This window comes from Pseudophryne corroboree, chromosome 7 (assembly GCF_028390025.1).
Source record: "Pseudophryne corroboree isolate aPseCor3 chromosome 7, aPseCor3.hap2, whole genome shotgun sequence".
NCBI classification, from domain to species: Eukaryota; Metazoa; Chordata; class Amphibia; order Anura; family Myobatrachidae; genus Pseudophryne; species Pseudophryne corroboree.
This window is the reverse complement of record NC_086450.1, coordinates 188584623-188599830: the sequence shown is the minus strand read 5'-3', so window position 1 is coordinate 188599830 and position 15208 is coordinate 188584623. Positions and strand designations below refer to the sequence as shown.

At 48.8% G+C, this 15208-nt stretch overlaps 1 protein-coding gene across 2 annotated transcripts in view; it reads right to left on the bottom strand.

The window, feature by feature from the left end:
* Positions 1-15208, bottom strand: part of CFAP65 (cilia and flagella associated protein 65) — a 377223-nt gene that overhangs the window by 77454 nt on the left and 284561 nt on the right. For both annotated transcript variants that reach the window (XM_063933883.1, XM_063933882.1), the window contains exon 20: positions 12420-12596. In XM_063933883.1, the coding sequence (XP_063789953.1) occupies positions 12420-12596 (177 nt within the window). The remainder of the gene's footprint in view (positions 1-12419; positions 12597-15208) is intronic.

Here is a 15208-nt window from a genome sequence, read left to right as displayed (position 1 = left end):
CCCCCGTTCGGTCTGGCCACGCCTGCGTTGGCCGGACCGCGCCCATGAATCAGCGGCCAAACGCAGCCGCTCCGCCCCCCGTCAGGTATAGACGCAATTTTTCTCTGAAACCATACCGACAAGGCAGACATGTGAACCTTGAGAGAGGCCAGATGAAAGCCTAAATCCAAGCCTCGTTGCAGAAAAGCCAGAATTCTGGAAGTTCTGAATCTGTATACATCATAATTCTTATCAGCATACCAGGTGAAGTAAGAATTCCAGACCCTGTATAAATCCGGGCAGATGCCGGTTTGCAGGCCTTCTACATAGTTTCAATAACCGCCATGCCGTCAAAGCCAGTCTGGGCAGGTCTAGGTAAAGACAAGGGCCCTGTACGAGGAGGTCTGGGCATTGAGGAAGTAGAAAGGGATGCTCTGCCGACAGACCCTGCAGGTCTGAGAACCAATGCCATTTGGGCCACGCTAGAGCGACTAGAAGCAGCATTCCTCCTTCTTAACTGAACTTCTGTAGTACCCTGGGCAGGAGTGACACTGGAGGGAACACGTAGGGCAGCCATGGAACCGCCAGTGCGTCCACGAAAGCTGCTCATAGATCCCTGGTCCATGATCCGAAGAACGGAACCTTGTGATTGTGTAGAGACACCATGAGGTCTCTGGGGGTAATTCCAAGTTGATCGCAGCAGGAATTTTGTTAGCAGTTGGGCAAAACCATGTGCACTGCAGTGGAGGCAGATATAACATGTGCAGAGAGAGATAGATTTGGGTGTGGTGAGTTCAATCTGAAATCTAAAATGCAGTGTAAAAATAAAGCAGCCAGTATTTACCCTGCACAGAAACAATATAACCCACCCAAATCTAACTCTCTCTGCAAATGTTACAACTGCCCCCCCCCCCTGCATTGCACATGGTTTTGCCCAACTGCTAAAAAATTTCCTGCTGCAATCAACTTGGAATTACCCCCCATGTCCGGTAAGCCCCATCTTTCCACTAGGAGTTGAAAGACTTCTGGATGAAGACTCCATTCTCTGGCGTGCAAGTCCTGGCAACTGAGGAACTGAGGAAGTCCGCTTCCCAGTTCAGGACACCCAGAATGAACACTGCCGATATGGCTGGCAGATGGCATTCCACCCAACAAAGGATTTTTGACACTTCCATCATTGCCATGCGGTTTTCGAGTGCCACCTTGATGGTTTATGTATGCCACCGTAGCGGCGTTGTCTGATCGTACTTGAACAGGCCTGTTCTGTACTAGAGGCAGGGTGAGACACTGAACACTGCCCTCAGCTCTAGACTGTTTATCGGGAGGACTGATTCCTCCTTGGTCCAGCGACCCTGAAAAGAGTGTTGCTCCAACACCGCTCCCCTTCCCCTCAGACTGGCATCCGTTGTCAGCAGGCCCCAGTCGGGGATCCAGGAGGGACGGCCCCTGCTTAATTGCTGGTCCTGGAGCCACCAGGTCAGCAACAGACGAACCTTCGGAGTCAAAGAAATCATGCAAGATCTGATCTGATGAGGTAGACCGTCCCACTTGGAAAGGATTAAACTCTGTAGTGGGCGGGAATGAAATTGATCGTACTCTACAATGTCGAAGGCTGACACCATCAGGCCAAGTACTTGCATCGCCGAGTGTATTGACACTCTGGAGTGATAAAGGAAGCATCGCATCCTGTCCTGAAGCTTCAGGACATTTGTGGAGACAGTATCAGATTCTGACTCTGTGTGTCCAGAAGTGCCCCCAGGTGCACCATACTCTGAGCTGGGACCAGCGAGGACTTTTTCCAATTGATAAGCCACCAGAGGGCTTGCAGGAAGGTTACAGTTCCATTGCAGATGACTAAGGAGAACTTTGTGTGAATTTGCCAGTATCAGCAGGTTGTCCAAGTACGGCAGGATTCTGATTCCCTGGCGACGGAGATGGGCCGTCATCACGGCCATGACCTTCGTGAAGATCCGTGGAGCCGTAGACAGTCCGAATGGCAGAGCGTGGAATTGGTAATGACAACTACCAACAGCAAACCGCAGGAACTGCTGATGCGACATGGCAATAGGAATATGCAGATATGCATCCTGTATATCCAGGAATACCATATAGTCTCCGGGTTCCATAGCCAGTACAATTGAGCACATCGTTTCCATACGAAACCTGGGCACTCTCACAAACTTGTTCAGAGACTTAAGGTTGAGTATAGGCCGGAAGGACCCATTGGGTTTCGGGACCAGAAACAGGGCCGAGTAGTAAACGCTGCCTCTCTGGGACTGAGCTACCGACACAACCACTCCTGTACTCAGGAGAGAACTCACAACCATTTGTGTAGCTTGCACCTTTAACGGATCCGAAGGAAGAGCCATTATGCAAAACTGGCAAGGGGGACGTCTCTTGAAGGAGACAGCATGCCCGTGAGAGACAACTTCCAGTGCCCATGTATCTCAAGTAGTCTTTATCCAGACCTGGGTGAACTGTAGAAGTCGGTCTCCCACCCTGGGATCCCCCAGGAGGAGGCCCGCCCCGTCATGCAGCAGGCTTTCATGTTTTGAAGCAGGCTGATGGGCTGCCCAGGATTGTTTTGCCTTGGGCTTAGTGGTTTTGGGAGCACAAGATTTTCTCGGGTATGCCTAACCTTTTGCTTTCCCTTGAGGCCAAAAGGAACGAAAAGTGGTACCTTTTGCCTTCTGTGCAGAAGGATTAGTAGTTGGGAGAAAAGCGGTCTTAGCAGCTGCTAATTCAGACAATTTTATTTAGGTCTTCCCCAAACAAAATGTCCCCAGTGAAGGGGAGCACCTCCAAGGTCTTTTTGGAGTCTAGGTCCACTTTCCACGACCTCAACCACAGTATTCGGCGAGCCAGGACAGGTATGGTCGACGCCTTGGCTGCCAAAACTCCCACCTCAGAGGACGCCTCCTGAATGTAATAGGCGGCGGTGGTAATGTGAGACAGGTATTGTCTGGCATTGTCAGAAATATCCTCGGGCAGCTCTTCCTCTAATGCCTGAACCCACGCTTCAATACCTTTTGCTGCCCAGGAGGCAGCTATAGTGGGTCTATGAACAGCCCCTGTAAGGGAGTACATAGATTTCAGGCAACCCTCCACACGCTTATCTGTTGGTTCCTCCAGCGAGATGACAGTGATGACAGGCAGAGTGGACGACACCACAAGGCGGGTGACGAGAGAATCCACTGGCGGTGTAGTCTCCCATTTGTTACACAACTCTGCAGGGAGAGGATAACGTTTAGGCAAAGGGAATTTGTTCCCTGGATTAGACCAGGGTTCCTGCCTGATGTCCACTAGATGGTCAGAATGGGGTAATACAGTTTTAACCATCTTCTTCTGTTTAAACTTATCAGTATTCTTTGCCACAGTAGTGGAATCCTCATCAACAGCGATTTGTAGGATAGGCATAAGAGCAACCATGAAGGCAGGGACATCAATTTGCAAGGGAGAATCCTCATCAGTAACACAAGATTCAGTGTCTGATAGGATCGTATGCTCCCCCTCCTCTTCAGATGAGTCATCAGAGAGGTTTGTGGATTGTGAGGGGGAAGCAGCCCACTTAGAAGACCCAGTGAAACGGGAGTGGCCTGGGGTAGCTTTCTGTCTATCTAGAGACTGATTTAATTGCTGCAGTTGGTTAGACAAATTTAACCATAGGGACAATATGTGGTGGTAGTGGCACCGGATGTCACGTAGGGGGTGCTAAGCATTCCACAAGAGTACCCAATAGGTTGGTGAACGCAGCCCAGGGTGGCTCCATTGGAGATATAGGAGCTGCGGATTGACTGGGAGGTGTTTGACAATTAGTACACAGACCATCAAATAACACTTCCCCCTCTGGTAAATCCTTGGCGCATGCTCTGCATGATGCAGGAGCTACCACTGATTTACTGCCCTTTCTGTTAGACATTATGGACAAATGCAACAACAGGGCTACTTAGTACGACGAAGCCAGAAAAAGTAAACATGCTGTAAAAATCCGGTATTATGTGACTGTAACACAGTAGAATATACGCACTTGATAAATACTGTGTATTACTATGTATTACTATACAATGAGACCCAGAGGCACCTAGTCCTCAGGGCACAGAATATAGTGACAGTTATATATGAGAAACACATGAGAGTGAAACCATACAGCAGCTACAGGCACACACAGTCACAGGCAATGCAGAAATTATTATTACAATAAAGCTGCACTGGACTACTACATATATATAACACAGCGCGGTCCTAGACCGGAGGTATATATCAGAATACTCGTATAATTTATTCTGTAATAGGTACACTTTTTCTTTACTAACGCTGTCTGTATAAAGACATGTCGAATACTCAAGTGTTTGTAAAGTCTCAGCGCTGATCTACAGGCTGCTTTACAAGGGAGACCTTGAGCTGCAATCCCAGAGACCAGCAGCAGCGATGCTCAAAAGATGGTGCCCAGCGTCTCTATCAGGAAATGAGGGAGAGTGTGAGGCAGCACCAGGGCGAGAAATCTGCGAGGAGATGGCGCCCTGGGCCGGGGAGGGGCTACAGTTCAAGCGCCGGCTCCCCTATGCTGGTCGTCCACCGCCGGTACAACAGAGCCTTATTAAATGAGGCATTAGTACACCTGACCTGTACTTTTATGCCCTGGCAATCTAGTGGGGTCCCTGCCCAGCAACAGTGTCCATGCCAGCGTCGCGGTATGTCTTCCTAGACTGCAACTGGAACGTGATTTAATGGCGGGTCCCACCTGGGGGACCCTCTTACCTCCTCCCTTCATAGCAGCCACGCGAACCAGGAGAGCAGTCTGCAACTGTGTGCCTAAGCCGGGAAGTCTCCGTCGCAAGTACCTGGGAACCAGGCCAGCGGGAATATGCGACACCGCTTGGGAGGTGATGGAGCCGAAGCCCTGAATGTCACACAGATATACAGCGCTGAAAGCCCAGTTTTAAAGAAATTTTCTGTCAGAAAAGCTTTTTCAGGGCTGCCCAGTACAGCCCACCTGTTAAGTGACCTGCTGCTGCAGGCACCAACTCGAAACGGAGCCCTCAGTACCTGGAGGCGGGGTTATAGAGGAGGCCCCAATGCATCCTGGGACAGCCTAAAGGCCTGTTGGTGCCTCTGGATCAAGATCCACTCTACACCCCGATGTTTCTCTGTGGAAACCAATGTAACCTGCTACAGAAATTATGAACAATGCACTTACACGAATAATATGTGAGCATGGCATAAGAATTTGTGGATGGACCCAATTATGGGGGTAATTCCAAGTTGATCGCAGCAGGATTTTTAATAGCAATTGGGCAAAAATAAGATTTTACTTACCGATAAATCTATTTCTCGTAGTCCGTAGTGGATGCTGGGGACTCCGTCAGGACCATGGGGGATTAGCGGCTCCGCAGGAGACAGGGCACAAAACTAAAGCTTTAGGATCAGGTGGTGTGTACTGGCTCCTCCCCCTATGACCCTCCTCCAAGCCTCAGTTAGGATACTGTGCCCGGACGAGCGTACACAATAAGGAAGGATATTGAATCCCGGGTAAGACTCATACCAGCCACACCAATCACACCGTATAACTTGTGATCTAAACCCAGTTAACAGTATGACAAACGTAGGAGCCTCTGAACAGACGGCTCACAACAATAACAACCCGATTTTTTTGTAACAATAACTATGTACAAGTATTGCAGACAATCCGCACTTGGGATGGGCGCCCAGCATCCACTACGGACTACGAGAAATAGATTTATCGGTAAGTAAAATCTTATTTTCTCTGACGTCCTAAGTGGATGCTGGGGACTCCGTCAGGACCATGGGGATTAAACCAAAGCTCCCAAACGGGCGGGAGAGTGCGGATGACTCTGCAGCACAGAGTGAGAGAACTCCAGGTCCTCCTCAGCCAGGGTGTGCCCCTGACCAAGTAGCAGCTCGGCAAAGTTGTAAAGCCGAGACCCCTCGGGCAGTCGCCCAAGATGAGCCCACCTTCCTTGTGGAATGGGCATTTATATATTTTGGCTGTGGCAGTCCTGCCACAGAATGTGCAAGCTGAATTGTACTACACATTCAACTAGCAATCGTCTGCTTAGAAGCAAGAGCACCCAGTTTTTTGGGTGCATACAGGATAACAGCAAGTCAGTTTTCCTGACTCCAGCCGTCCTGGAAATCTATATTTTCAGGGCCCTGACAACATCTAGCAACTTGGAGTCCTCCAAGTCTCTAGTAGCCGCAGGTACCACAATAAGCTGGTTCAGATGAAACGCTGACACCACCTTAGGGAGAAACTGGGGACGAGTCCGCAGCTCTGCCCTGTCCGAATGGACAATCAGATATGGGCTTTTGTGAGACAAAGCCGCCAATTCTGACACTCGCCTGGCCGAGGCCAGGGCCAACATCATGGTCACTTTCCATGTGAGATATTTCAAATCCACAGATTTGAGCGGTTTAAACCAACGTGATTTGAGGAATCCCAGGACTACGTTGAGATCCCACAGTGCCACTGGAGGCACAAAAGGGGGTTGTATATGCAGTACTCCCTTTTCAAATTTCTGGACTTCAGGAACTGAATCCAATTCTTTCTGGAAGAAAATCGACAGGGCCGAAATTTGAACCTTAATGGACCCCAATTTGAGGCCCATAGACACTCCTGTTTGCAGGAAATGCAGGAATCGACCGAGTTGAAATTTCTTCGTGGGGCCTTCCTGGCCTCACACCACGCAACATATTTTCGCCACATGTGGTGATAATGTTGTGCGGTCACCTCCTTCCTGGCTTTGACCAGGGTAGGAATGACCTCTTCCGGAATGCCTTTTTCCCTTAGGATCCGGCGTTCAACCGCCATGCCGTCAAACGCAGCCGCGGTAAGTCTTGGAACAGACATGGTACTTGCTGAAGCAAGTCCCTTCTTATCGGCAGAGGCCCTGAGTCCTCTGTGAGCATCTCTTGAAGTTCCGGGTACCAAGTCCTTCTTGGCCCATCCGGAGCCACGAGTATAGTTCTTACTCCTCTACGTCTTATAATTCTCAGTACCTTTGGTATGAGAAGCAGAGGAGGGAACACATACACCGACTGGTACACCCATGGTGTTACCAGAACGTCCACAGCTATTGCCTGAGGGTCTCTTGACCTGGCGCAATACCTGTCCAGTTTTTTGTTCAGGCGGGACGCCATCATGTCCACCTTTGGTCTTTCCCAACGGTGCACAATCATGTGGAAAAAAACTTCTCGATGAAGTTCCCACTCTCCCGGGTGGAGGTCGTGCTGAGGAAGTCTGCTTCCCAGTTGTCCACTCCCGGAATGAAAAACTGCTGACAGTGCTATCACATGATTTTCCGCCCAGCGAAGAATCCTTGCAGTTTCTGCCATTGTCCTCCTGCTTCTTGTGCCGCCCTGTCTGTTTACGTGGGCGACTGCCGTGATGTTGTCCCACTGGATCAATACCGGCTGACCTTGAAGCAGAGGTCTTGCTAATCTTAGAGCATTGTAAATTGCTCTTAGCTCCAGTATATTTATGCGGAGAGAAGTCCCCAGACTTGATCACACTCCCTGGAAATTTTTTCCCTGTGTGACAGCTCCCCAGCCTTTCAAGCTGGAATCCGTGGTCACCAGGACCCAGTCCTGAATGCATAACTGTGGCCCTTTAGTAGATGAGCACTCTGCAGCCACCACAGAAGAGACACCCTTGTCCTTGGTGACAGGGTTATCGCCTGATGCATCTGAAGATGCGATCCGGACCATTTGTCCAGCAGATCCCACTGAAAAGTTCTTGCGTGAAATCTGCCGAATGGAATCGCTTCGTAAGAAGCCACCATTTTTCCCAGGACCCTTGTGCAATGATGCACTGACACTTTTCCTGGTTTTAGGAGGTTCCTGACTAGCTCGGATAACTCCCTGGCTTTCTCCTCCGGGAGAAACACCTTTTTCTGGACTGTGTCCAGAATCATCCCTAGGGACAGCAGACGTGTCGTCGGAGACAGCTGCGATTTTGGAATATTTAGAATCCACCCGTGCTGTCGTAGAACTACTTGAGATAGTGCTACTCAGACCTCCAACTGTTCTCTGGACCTTGCCCTTATCAGGAGATCGTCCAAGTAAGGGATAATTAAGACACCTTTTCTTTGAAGAAGAATCATCATTTCGGCCATTACCTTGGTAAAGACCCGGGGTGCCGTGGACAATCCAAACGGCAGCGTCTGAAACTGATAGTGACAGTTTTGTACCACGAACCTGAGGTACCCTTTGTGAGAAGGGCAAATTTGGACATGGAGGTAAGCATCCTTGATGTCCAGGGACACCATATAGTCCCCTTCTTCCTGGTTCGCTATCACTGCTGTGAGTGACTCCATTTAGAATAGGTCTCACCTAGCCGTCTGGCTTCAGTACCACAATATAGTGTGGAATAATACCCCTTTACTTGTTGTAGGAGGGGTACTTTGATTATCACCTGCTGGGAATACAGCTTGTGAATTGTTTCCAATACTGCCTCCCTGTCGGAGGTAGACGTTGGTAAAGCAAACTTCAGGAACCTGCGAGGGGGAGACGTCTCGAATTTCCAATCTGTACCCCTGGGATACTACTTGTAGGATCCAGGGGTCCACTTGCGAGTGAGCCCACTGCGTGCTGAAACTCTTGAGACGACCCCCCACCGCACCTGTTTGTACGGCCCCAGCGTCATGCTGAGGACTTGGCAGAAGCGGTGGAAGGCTTCTGTTCCTGGGAATGGGCTGCCTGCTGCAGTCTTCTTCCCTTACCTCTATCCCTGGGCAGATATTATGGGGACGAAAGGACTGAGGCTGAAAAGACTATGTCTTTTTCTGCTGAGATGTGACTTGGGGTAAAAAAGGTGGATTTTCTAGCTGTTGCCGTGGCCACCAGGTCCGATGGACCGACCCCAAATAACTCTTCCCCTTTATACGGCAATACTTCCATGTGCCGTTTGGAATCTGCATCACCTGACCACTGTCGTGTCCATAAACATCGTCTGGCAGATATGGACATCGCACTTACTCTTGATGCCAGAGTTTCACATATATAGAAATGCATCTTTTAAATGCTCTATAGTCAATAAAATACTGTCCCTGTCAAGGGTATCAATATTTCCAGTCAGGGAATCCGACCAAGCCACCCCAGCGCTGCCCATCCAGGCTGAGGCGATCGCTGGTCGCAGTATAACATCAGTATGTGTGTATATACTTTTTAGGATATTTTCCAACCTCCTATCAGTTGGCTCCTTGAGGGCGTCCGTATCTGGAGACGGTAACGCCACTTGTTTTTATAAGCGTGTGAGCGCCTTATCCACCCTAAGGTGTGTTTCCCAACGCGCCATAACTTCTGGCGGGAAAAGGTATACCGCCAATAATTTTCTATCGGGGGAAACCCACGCATCATCACACACTTCATTTAATTTATCTGATTCAGGAAAAACCACATGTAGTTTTTTCACACTCCACATAATACCCTTTTTTGTGGTACTTGTAGTATCAGAAATATGTAACATCTCCTTCATTGCCCTTAACAAGTAACGTGTGGCCCTAAAGGAAAATACGTTTGTTTCTTCACCGTCGACACTGGAGTCAGTGTCCGTGTCTGTGTTTTAGACGCCTGGACAGGTACTAATTGGTTTGCCGGCCGTCTCATGTCGTCAACCGACCTTGCAGCGTGTTGACATTATCACGTAATTCCTTAAATAAGCCATCCATTCCGGTGTCGACTCCCTAGAGAGTGACATCACCATTACCGGCAATTGCTCCGCCTCCTCACCAACATCGTCCTCATACATGTCGACACACAAGTACCGACACACAGCACACACACAGGGAATGCTCTGATAGAGGACAGGACCCCACTAGCCCTTTGGGGAGACAGAGGGAGAGTTTGCCAGCACACACCAAAAACGCTATATTATACAGGGACAACCTTTATATGTGTTTTTCCCTTATAGCATTTTAATATATATATACATATCGCCAAATAAGTGCCCCCCCTCTCTGTTTTAACCCTGTTTCTGTAGTGCAGTGCAGGGGAGAGCCTGGGAGCCTTCCCACCAGCATTTCTGTGAGGGAAAATGGCGCTGTGTGCTGAGGAGAATAGGCCCCGCCCCCTTTTCGGCGGGCTTCTTCTCCCGTTTTTCTGAGACCTGGCAGGGGTTAAATACATCCATATAGCCTCCAGGGGCTATATGTGATGTATTTTTAGCCAGAATAAGGTATTATACATTGCTGCCCAGGGCGCCCCCAGCAACGCCCTGCACCCTCCGTGACCGTTGGTGTGAAGTGTGTGACAACAATGGCGCACAGCTGCAGTGCTGTGCGCTACCTTCATGAAGACTGAAAAGCCTTCTGCCGCCGGTTTCTGGACCTTCAATCTTCAGCATCTGCAAGGGGGGTCGGCGGCGCGGCTCCGGGACGAACCCCAGGGTGAGACCTGTGTTCCGACTCCCTCTGGAGCTAATGGTGTCCAGTAGCCTAAGAAGCCAATCCATCCTGCACGCAGGTGAGTTGAACTTCTCTCCCCTAAGTCCCTCGATGCAGTGAGCCTGTTGCCAGCAGGACTCACTGAAAATAAGAAACCTAAAAACTTTTTCTAAGCAGCTCCTTAAGAGAGCCACCTAGATTGCACCCTGCTCGGACGGGCACAAAAACCTAACTGAGGCTTGGAGGAGGGTCATAGGGGGAGGAGCCAGTACACACCACCTGATCCTAAAGCTTTAGTTTTGTGCCCTGTCTCCTGCGGAGCCGCTAATCCCCCATGGTCCTGACGGAGTCCCCAGCATCCACTTAGGACGTCAGAGAAACCATGTGCACTGCAGGGGAGGCAGATATAACATGTGCAGAAAGAGTTAGATTTGGGTGGGTTATTTTATTTCTGTGCAGGGTAAATACTGGCTGCTTTATTTTTACACTGCAATTTACATTGCAGATTGAACTCACCACACCCAAATCTAACTCTCTCTGCACATGTTATATCTGCCTCTCCTGCAGTGCACATGGTTTTGCCCAATTGCTAACAAAAATCCTGCTGCGATCAACTTGGAATTACCCCCATATACGATTTAAATATGCCATTTTTTTTTTTCTGTACGAAGTATTTTTAAAGACCATTTATTTTAAGTAGCTATTTGCATACCTATTGTATAATGCACTTTTGCTTGTAAACCATTTGCTTATGTATATATATTTTTCAATTAGGCTGTATGGTGTATTTCAGCTTGCAGTTTACATGTTGCTATGGTGATGGGCACCACCAGCTGATGATTCCGGTGTTGCCGTCACTGGCTATGCGCTGAAGGAAGCGGGTGGGTGATCTGAATTCCGGATGCGGCGGACAACTGGGTGGACACTAGGTATATATAGGTAACTTTTATTGTTGTATTGGATCTGATGAAAATGCCAGAATAAAGGCATTGAAACGTTGTATTCACATATGCTGCAGCAACGCTTCTGTGTTCAAGCCACCTGGAGTGCCGCACCTCTCCGTGTATATGTTTTCATTCATGTGGAGGAACCCCGGCACAGTAACGTCTTGTAATGGGAGAGCCCAACCCTGCGATTGACATCAGTCCCTTCCACATTAGAGCTTACAAGGGTTTATTTTGCTAGCAGTCCTATAACAGGGCAGCAATTTGTCCTGTGCTGTTGTGGGGCCCCGCACCTGCCCCCAATCCACCTGCCCTATCATGCAGCAGTGGTGTGCAGGTACTCCAGCAAAGTGCCAGGAGCGTTCCGTAAACACTCTGTGCAACACTACAGATCCCTAATCACCCCGCACAGCACTGTGGGAGACGTCTTGACGTTTTTACCACAGTGCAGGACTCAAGAGACGGAGGAGGGCAGGCATGGGCATCGGGCGAGTAAGGCGGTTTCCGCCCCCAGGGCATCCCTCCCTTTCCGGCGGCACTGGCCCTCCTTATGGCTCTGTTTTCCAGAAATTAAATTACCTGCCAATATTTTTCTGAAGTGTGGAAGAAAACTACAAACTACATACAGATAAGGTCCTGGTGAGGAATTTAACTTAATGACTCTAGTGCTGTGAGCCCACAAATATTGTCAGCGGCACTGCCTACAATGGGCAATTCTAACAATGGGCCTGCTCAAGCAGCAATGATAGCGCTGAGTGGTAATGCAGCAGGAGATGTCTATTACAAGCAGACGCCTCTGGTGCAGTAGTGATCTGACCTGCGTCCTAGCACCGTATTTCTCACTCACCCTCGGGCGGCTTGCAGCACCCATGGTACCACGCAAGCCGCCGATGGCAAAATCCAGGAAATGTTCGTCCTATGACAGAAATCCCTGGACTCTTCCCTCCCCCTAAATGGCGGCGACACGCCTCTGTTTTCACATACTCAGACAGCAACAGACTGCTTATTGGTACTTTTCACATGCTGTAGCAGTTGCTACAGGATCTGAATAACCCCCAAAATCCATTTATTAAAGTAATTCAGCAATGTTTCTCACCTGTATGCTAGCTGCACCGTTTGTTGCTGGCCAGGTTTCAGATTTCCTGATTTGGGGTTAACGGTAAAAAGTTTATTGTCTTGAATTCTCATCTGGTGGGTCTCACTGGGGTCAAACTCCCATGTCTCAGCCCAGAACTCCAGCTCAATCTGCAGATCTGATGGATATAAAAAGTCCCTGCAGAACAATATAACATTGTACAGCACTAAGAAGGGTTAGACAACAGTGATGCATTGTAACAGTACAAAATGAGAGAAGAATGAAGAGGAGCAAGGTAGGAAAAGCAGAAAAAACCCAAAGAGGAAGCAAGGGGAGCGGGAGTCTGAAGTAAAGCATCAAACACTTCAACATAAATAAGAGGCAAATTAAAGCAAACAAACTTATCATTTCCATAAATGGACAAATTATCAAATACAAAAATCTTGAAATTGCTGTCAAAAACTGTTCTGTAAATAATAGGATTTTAATACCTACCGGTAAATCCTTTTCTCTTAGTCCGTAGAGGATGCTGGGGTCACTTCAAGAACCATGGGGTATAGACGGGATCCGCAGGAGACATGGGCACTTTAAGACTTTCAAATGGTGTGGCCTGGCTCCTCCCTCTATGCCCCTCCTCCAGACTCCAGTTTAAGGAACTGTGCCCAGGGAGACGGACATTTTGAGGAAAGGATTTATTGTTAAACCACGGTGAGCATCTTACCAGCTCACACCTCAAGCATGCCGCAGAACGTGGCATTCAACACAACACAAGCCAACAGCATGAAGAATTTGCAGCAATATGCTGACAAAAGTCGTAACACAACCTGTGTGTAACCACAACCAATAACTGCAGATACAGTACGCACTGAGACGGGCGCCCAGCATCCTCTACGGACTAAGAGAAAAGGATTTACCGGTAGGTATTAAAATCCTATTTTCTCATACATCCTAGAGGATGCTGGGGTCACTTCAAGAACCATGGGGTTATACCAAAGCTCTAGAACAGGCGGGAGAGTGCGGATGACTCTGCATCACCGATTGACCAAACATGAGGTCCTCTGCGGCCAGGGTATCAAACCTGTAAAACATTTCAAAAGTGTTTGAACCCGACCAAACAGCTGCTCGGCAAAGTTGCAATGACGAGAACCCCCGGACAGCTGCCCAGGACGAGCCCATTCTTCTAGTAGAATGGACCTTCACAGATTTCAATAACGGCAATCCAGCCGTGGAATGAGCATGCTGAATCGCACTACAGATCCAGCGTGCAATGGTCTGCTTGGAAGCAGGACACCCAATGTTGTTGGGAACATACAGAACAAACAGAGCCTCTGTTTTCCTAATCTGAGCCGTCCAGGCGACATAATTTTCAACGCTCTAACCATAGCCAGAGACTTTGACTCAGCGAAGGCGTCAGCAGCAACAGGCACCACCATAGGTCGGTTCCTGCAGAAAAAATTACAACACCTTCGGCAGAAACGTTGACGTGTCCTCAATTCAGCTCAATCTTCATGGAAGATCAAATAAGGGCTCTTGTGAGATAAGGCCCCTAACTCAGACACCCGCCTTGCAGATGCCAAGGGCAACAGGATGACTGCTTTTCAAGTGAGAAACAGCAACTTCACCTTCTGTAAAGGTTCAACCACGTGATTGAAGGAACTGCAACACCACATTAAGAACCCAAGGTGCCACTGGAGGCACAAATGGAAGGTAGACGCGCAACACGCCTTTCACGAAAGACTGAACTTCCGGAAGGGAAGTCAATAGTTTTCGAAAGAAAATTGCCAATGCTGACAACTGGACCTTAATGGAGTCCAATTTCATGCTGCATTCCCTCTAGCCCATAGGAAATGGAGAAAACACCCTAACTGAAACTCTTCCGTTGAAGCTTTCTTGGATACACACCAAGATAGCTATTTTCACCAGAGATGGTTGTAACGTTTAGACGTTACGCCTTTCCTGGCCTGAATAAGAGTGGGGATGACTCCCTTGGGAATACCCTTTCGGGCTAGAAACCGGCTCTCAACAGCCATGCTGTCAAACGTAACCGCGGTAAGTCCAGGTACATGCACGGCACCTTCTGTAGTAGGTCCTCCGAAGAGGAAGAGGCCCAGGATTTTTTTTTTTAAACTCCTAAAGATCTGGGCACCAAGCCCTCCTTGGCCATTCTGGGCAATGAAATTTTTCCCGAAACCTCGTTCTTCTTATGATCCCGAGAACTTTTGGGAACAGTGGAAGTGTAGGGAATACATACACTGACCGGAATAGCCACTGGGTCACCAGTGCATCTATTGCTATTGTCTGAGGGTCTTTTGACCAGGAACAATATTTCTGAAGCTTCTCGTTGAGACGAGATGTCATCATGTCTATTTGAGAAACTTTGCAATGACTTGTCACCTCTGCAAAGCTTTCTTGGTGGAAGTTCCACTCTCCCGGCTGGAGATCGTGTCTGCTGAGGAAGTCTGCTTCCCAGTTGTCCACTCCTGGAATGAAAATTACCGACAGAGTCCTTACATGTTTTCCTGCCCAGAGGAGGACCTTCGTCACCTCTGCCATTTCCGCTCTGCTTTCCGTTCCGCCTTGCTGTTACATTATCCAACTGGATCTGCACGGGATGATCTTGAAGAAGATGTACCGCTTGTTGAAGACCTTTGTAAATGGCTCTCAATTCCAGCATGTTCATGCGAAGGCAGGCTTCATGACTTTAGCATTTTCCGTGGAAGCTTTTCCTTGAGTGACAGCTCCTCAGCCTCGGAGTCTTGTATCCGTGGTTACCAGGACCCAGTCCTGAACTCCGAACCTGCGTCCCTCTA